This window comes from Salmo salar, chromosome 03 (genome assembly GCF_965601325.2).
Source record: "Salmo salar chromosome 03, fSalSal1, whole genome shotgun sequence".
NCBI classification, from domain to species: Eukaryota; Metazoa; Chordata; class Actinopteri; order Salmoniformes; family Salmonidae; genus Salmo; species Salmo salar.
In genome coordinates, this window is record NC_138293.1 from 58,299,810 (window position 1) to 58,306,591 (window position 6,782).

The 6,782-nt window shown below is 39.4% G+C and overlaps 1 protein-coding gene across 2 annotated transcripts; it reads left to right on the forward strand.

The window, feature by feature from the left end:
* Positions 1-319: 319 nt before the first annotated feature.
* On the forward strand, positions 320-4,507 carry ifna1 (interferon alpha 1). Of its 2 annotated transcripts, XM_045714237.2 has the most exons (6): positions 320-702; positions 876-963; positions 1,258-1,332; positions 1,463-1,612; positions 3,754-3,831; positions 4,168-4,507. In XM_045714237.2, exons 2-6 carry the CDS (start codon positions 877-879, stop codon positions 4,255-4,257), a joined length of 480 nt encoding a protein of 159 aa, XP_045570193.1. In that variant the 5' UTR covers positions 320-702; position 876; the 3' UTR covers positions 4,258-4,507.
* Positions 4,508-6,782: the final 2,275 nt, after the last annotated feature.

Below are 6,782 nucleotides of genomic sequence, written 5' to 3' on the forward strand. Positions count from 1 at the left end.
CACACACACACACACACACACACACACACACACACACACACACACACAGCCCTGTCAAAACTATTGACTCTGTAGGGAAATATCCCTGATATCGTAGCCTATACCAAGGAACTTTTGTCACATATTATTTTTAATTTCCCCTTGTAAAATAAACGACAAATAGAAAGTTCCAACAAATCATGTTGTCGTTGCTTGTCAACGTTGCATCACCAGCAGCCAATAGTAGGGTGAAAGTTGGTTACGTCATTGTGAAAATGAAAGTTGAGAGATATGGGTAGTGAAGCGACGTCTCCCATTCACTTTTCATTTGTAGCGCAACAGCAGAAGACAACGGAACAATATTTCGGACTAACTTTGAACGAAACCCACTAAATGAATGTCTTATATGGCTACATTTCTTAATTAAGAAGTATGGGTTTTATTTCGACTTCGACGATTTTGTTATCAGACTTATTTTATCGGTTCACGCGAAGTTATTATCAGTTGAAAGCAAAGCTCGCCAATAGCCTTTTCTCGCTATAGTAATAGTCTAGCCGATATCTAAATGGAATAATCTTATCTTGTGGTTCAACTATAATTTAAAGCTGATTTCAAGGAGAATGTGTATAGATTTACTGTGATTTGTTCGTCCAGGAGACGGAGCAGGCATGGAATTCATACTGCTGCATGTGCTAGTCTGGAAAATGAAAGTTCCCGCCTCCGGTAGGTTGATCAGGGGAAATTCTCCATACAGTTTTCTCTTTCCAAATTCCACATAAAACTACTTAACACAGCCAAGATGTTCAAACTCATCTGGAAAACTAACAGCGAAACAAACAGCTATTTACAATGTATACAGTGCAGAGTTGGACGTGTATTTGTCTTATTATTTGCAGTATGCAGAGCGTGTGTCATTGCTGTGACTGGATCCGACACCACTACGGTCACTTGAGCTCAGAATACCTTTCCCTGCTGGACCAGATGGTGAGTTATCAGCACACTGTAAGAGGAGACTGAATGCATGTATTAAGGACAGCAAAACAACCAACCAAGTAAAATAGTCATTTGTTTCATGTTTAGCATCTGTGTTAGAAAACTGTTAGCCTATATTCGAATATACATTGTAAAAGGGCGCTAAGGCTATAATGACAGCGATCAAGAGAGTATATCTACATTAGGCCTACTGTACTTGCAGTATAAGCTATACTTTATGTCTGTCTTGATTGGTCTTGAAGTATTTGACACGTGACTTAACATACTATATTGGTTGTATTCCAGGGAGGAGATATCACAAAGCAGGATGCCCCAGTCTTTTTCCCAACATCCCTTTACAGACACATAGATGATGCCGAGGTAAAGACTAGAATTATGACTTATCATGTTCTGATAAGCTTTGGTATGGCGGTCTTAACCCAATGTTATATTGATGCCATAACCAAAGTCTATACTGTTTCTAATCTTCTTTTTAAATCTTCCTGTGTAGGTTGAGGACCAAGTCAGATTCCTGAAAGAGACCATCTATCAAATCACAAAACTGTTTGATGGGAATATGAAATCTGTCACCTGGGACAAGAAAAAGCTGGACGATTTCCTCAACATTCTAGAACGCCAATTGGAGAACCTTAAATCCTGTGTAAGTAACGGGTCTATTTAAAGTATAATCCCTGTTTAGGTCAGGGCTCTCCAACCCTGTTCATGGAGAGTTACCTTCCTGTAGGTTTTCACTCCAACCCCAGTTGTAACTAACCTGATTCAGTTTATCAACCACCTAAGTAAGTTTTAATCAGGTGTGGTAGATTAGAGTTAGAGTGAAAACCTACAGGAAGGTAGTTCTCCAGGAACAGGGTTGGAGAGCCCTGGTTTAGGAGTAGCCTACTCCACTACAAGTGGAGAAATCTACTTATAAAGTACATAGAAAGTATTCAACCCCTTGACATTTTCCACATTTTGTTACGTTACAGCCTTTTTCTATAATTGATTAAATAGATTTCCCCCCTCATCAATCGACACACAATACCCCATAATGACAAAGCAAAAACCGTGTTTTAGACAATTTTGCTAAATGAATTAACAATGAAAAACAGAAATATCACATTTACATAAGTATTCAGACCCTTTACTCAGTACTTTGTTGAAGCACCTTTGGCAGTGATTACAGCCTTGAGTCTTCTTGGGTATCATGCTACAAGCTTGGCACATCTGTATTTGGGGAGTTTCTGCCATTCTTCTCTGCAGATCCTCTCAAGATCTGTCAGGTATGATAGGGAGCGTTGCTGCACAGCTAATTTCAGGTCTCTCCAGTAATGTTCGATCAGGTCAAGTCTGGGCTCTGGCTGGGCCACTCAAGGACATTCAGGGACTTGTCCCAAAGCCACTCCTGTGTTGTCTTGGCTGTATGCTTAGGGTCATTGTCCTGTTGGAAGGTGAACCTTCGCCCCAGTCTGAGGTCCTGAGCGCTCTGGAGCAGGTTTTCATCAAGGATGTCTCTGTACTTTGCTCCGTTCATCTTTCCCTCGATCCTGACTAGTCTCCCAGTCCCTGCCAATAAAAAACATCCCCACAGCACGATGCTGACACCACCATGCTTAACCGTAGGGATGGTGCAAGGTTTCCTCCAGACGTGATGCTTGGCATTCAGGCCAAATAGGTTTCATAAGACCAGAAACACTTGTTTCTCATGGTCTAATAGTCCTTTAGGTGCCTTTTAGCAAACTCCAAGTGGGCTGCAATGTGCCTTTTACCGAGGGGTGGCTTACGTTTGGCCACTTTACCTTAAAGGCCTGATCGGTGGAGTACTGCAGAGATGGTTATCTTTCTGGAAGGCTCTCCCATCCCCACAGAGGAAACCTGGAGCTCTGTCAGAGTGACCATCTGGTTCTTGGTCACCTCCCTGACCAAGGCCCTTCTCCACTGATTGCTCAGTTTGGCCGGGCGGCCAGCTCTAGGAAGAGTCTTGGTGATTACAAAGTTCTTCCATTTAAGAATGATGGAGGGCACTGTTTTTTGGGGGAGCTTCAATGCTGCAGACATTTTTTGTTTCCCTTTCCCAGATCTGTGCCTCGACACAATCTTGTCTCTGAGCTCTACGGAGAATTTCTCAACTTCATGGCCTGGTTTTTGCTCTGACATGCACTGTCAACTGTAGGACCTTAAATATACAGGTTTGTGCCTTTCCAAATCAAGTCCAATCAGTTGATTTTACCTCAGTTGGACTCCAATCAAAGTGTAGAAACATCTCAAGGATGATTGATGAAAACAGGATGCACCTGAGCTGAATTTTGCGTCTCATAGCAAAGGGTCTGAATTCGTATGTAAATAAGGTGTTTCTGTTTTTACATTGTCATTATTGGGTTTTGTGTGTTGATTGATGAGGATTTATTTTCTTTAATCCACTTTAGAATAAAGCTGTAACTTAACAAAATGTGGAAAAAGGGATGGGGTCTGAATACTTTCCGACCGCACTGTATATGGGTTATAACAGATTTTGAGCCAGTTTGCGACATCACATAAATAATACTGCAGCAATGAGAAATGTAAATTATTGTGGATTATAATTAATGGACATTTTTTGTATGCTTTGATACATTTTTCATTATGGCAAATCAAGTCTGATATTTCAAAGTGGAAATTACAATCTTTAGACTCCTTTTCAAACATTGAATACACATTAAGGTTCCATTTCCTGCCGTGCAGGAAAATTCTCTGAAAAAAAGTGATCAAGTGAAGATCCTACATCTGTATGATGCTAATGTTTTGTTTAATTTTGTCCAACAGGTATCACCTGCCATGAAACCTGAGAAGAGACTGAAACGCTACTTCAAGAAGTTGAATAAGAATGTTCTGAGAAAAATGGTGAGTTTGGTTTCGTATGGAAACATGTTTAATACTTGTAATCAAATGAATATAAACTAGGCTAGGCTAAACAGGAGCAGTGTTCTTTAAAAAAAAAAGTGTGTTCTGGGGACATATGTATCAAGCATCTCAGAGAAGTGCTGATCTAGTATCAGGTCTCCTCTGTCCTTATTTATAGTGATCTAAAAGACAAAACTGATCCTAAATCAGCACTCCTACTCTAAGAAGCTTAATACATACGGCACCAGTTCTTTCTTTGTTGTTCAAGACAACATGGTCATAATTTCGCCAAGAAAGTTCACCCCACTAATATATCAAATGTTCTGTGTTTTTCAGAACTACAGTGCACAGGCATGGGAGCTCATCAGGAAAGAGACAAAACGTCATCTGCAAAGATTGGATATCCTTGCAGCACAGATGTACTGATCATCCAGACTCATTTCAGAAGCTACGCCCTTACCAGTTTATAAAGTTTGAATACAATCATGTGGGACCCTGTCAGTCTATTTATTATATTTAAATCCATAAATTATTGTTTTTTATTTGTATTATTTATTATTTATATTTTGTATTTCCCTTTTGTACCTGTGTTGAACTGAACTGTATTGCCGGTCTACTATAAAAACCAATGAAAAAATAACATTGAAAATGTGAATAAAAACGTATTTTGTATAAATTGTCCAAATTTCGTTCTTGTCTGAAACCAATGAGAGTGGATTTATACTATATTTTCTACCCATCAGAGGGGATGCACATTAAACCTGTTGCTGATCAGTCACATGATCATTTCTACTTTAAGTTGATGTATGCTTGTAGTTTTGTTTCTTTATGTAACTTATTTTTAATGTGTTTTTGTACTTTGTAAGGGTTGCTGTTCTTTTTGTTTTTCCTGTTTGTTTTTGTGTGGTAACCACACTGGGGCAGTGGGCTGAAGGGGGTGGGGAGATCTGGGTTAGGAGTAGAGGATAATCTGGGGGACCAGGAACATTTAGCTCCCACTTGACATTGTGGAGGTTTATTTATAAAGTCTGTCCAATGTATTAAACACCTGTATGTCTTACTATGATTGGAGAAGATATCAGAAAAAAGACATGGAAAGACAAAATGGAAAAAGAGACAAAAAACAAGTAATACCTTTAATGGATAATAGTTTAGTTCCCTGAATGAGGCAGGGTGCTGGTGGGCAAATAATAAAAACAAATCATTTATACAGCTTAGTCATATATATATAACTTTTTAAGTGGCATCATGGGGATCCTCCTAATAATTCTCAATGGATAAATGAGGTAAATTCCTGTATGAAATTAGACAAAAGTGTGTATTATATAGCCCAATGTGGCAACACACGGTCCTTTCATAAGACTTGGAAATCCTGGATAGTATTGTAGATATACTGTGTATCCATTAGTATAATGGTATGTGGTTATTATTTAACATCTAGAATGGTGTGTATGTGTGTTTACACTGTATGGTATAATACTCAGAGCCCCACCTGTTTCATGCCCCACCTGTTTAGCAAAAAACATAGTTTTGTTGTTGTTGCCTGTTTTGCATGTCATTTTGGTATTAATACGTGTGACACATCAGTTTGCAAACAATGTTAAAAAAAATCTTCATAAAGCTGCATACAAACATGATCTGTTGAGTAAGGCAGCCCCAAAATGCAGGTGTTTCAGCCTTGCTCAGTGCTTTCTGTGGTGGTGGGGCAGCCATCGGAGAATGCAGAGCATAGGGGTTGGTAATATTCTCTAGTTGTGCCTTGATTGTCTCAGTGTTCTGTCACTCATTGGGACACACCGCAAAATCTACATGGAGAGCTTGAAAATTCAAGAACATTTTGAAGATAAATAAACAACTCAGAGGATGAGAGGACAAAAAAATGTGAGTACCAATGTTCAATAGCGAATTGGAAATAGGAGTTGGGTTTCAGTTCAACATCTGTTCAGAGTCTGTGGAATGTCACTCCTGAACTCAAAGTGACTTGTGCTACGTGTGCCACATTGTCATTGGTCTGTACATTGAGTCGGGGGCAGAAACTTGATTTTGCCATCATGACTCACGTTCACAATCTACTATCAAATCCTTTTCAAGCCTTGTCATATGAAGAGATATTATAGATAAAACGTGTAAGTGCTCATCGACCATTGGACATGAACATTACACAACAAGTTGGAAACTGCAAATTCAACAATGAGTGGTTTGGAAGGAATCAGTGGCTAATTTCAAATAACTAGCCTGCTATTCAGTAGACTTGTGTGTGTTCCAAGTCTGGGTTTAACCTCTTTGGGATAGGGGGCAGTATTTTCACGGCCGGATAAAAAACGTACCCCATTTAATCTGGTTACTACTCCTGCCCAGAAACTAGAATATTTATATAATTAGTTGTTTTTGATAGAAAACACTCTAAAGTTTCTAAAACTGTTTGAATGGTGTCTGTGAGTATAACAGAACTCATATGACAGGCCAAAACCTGAGAAGATTCCATACAGGAAGTGCCCTGTCTAAAAATTTGTTCTCCTTCTAGGGCATCTCTATCAAAAATACAGCATCTCTGCTGTAACGTGACATTTTCTAAGGCTTCCATTGGCTCTCAGAAGGCTCCAGAAAGCGGAATGACGTCTCTGCAGTCTCTGGGCGAAAAAAAGCAGGAGTTTTTGTGAGTGGTCAGGCAGGGAACAATGACAGTGGGGTGCGCGTGCACGAGACGACTCCATGTTTTTCTTTCAGTCTATGAATGAATATAACGTCGCCCGGTTGGAATATTAGCGCTATTTTACGAGAAAAATAGCATAAAAATTGATTTTAAACAGCGTTTGACATGCTTCGAAGTACGGTAATGGAATATTTTGAATTTTTTTGTCACGAAATGCGCCCGCGCGTCACCCTTCGGATACTGACATGAACGGACGAACAAAACGGAGCTATTTGGATATAACTATGTATTATTTCGA

What these genes read in the sequence shown, in the direction of transcription:
- ifna1 (XM_045714237.2), top strand. Translation starts at nt 877, where the DNA reads ATGCAGAGCGTGTGTCATTGCTGTGACTGGATCCGACACCACTACGGT. An exon ending in TTTCCCTGCTGGACCAGATG is followed by an intron (nt 964 to 1,257) that starts GTGAGTTATCAG and finishes GTTGTATTCCAG; the next exon opens with GGAGGAGATATCACAAAGCA. An exon ending in TGGAGAACCTTAAATCCTGT is followed by an intron (nt 1,613 to 3,753) that starts GTAAGTAACGGG and finishes TTTGTCCAACAG; the next exon opens with GTATCACCTGCCATGAAACC.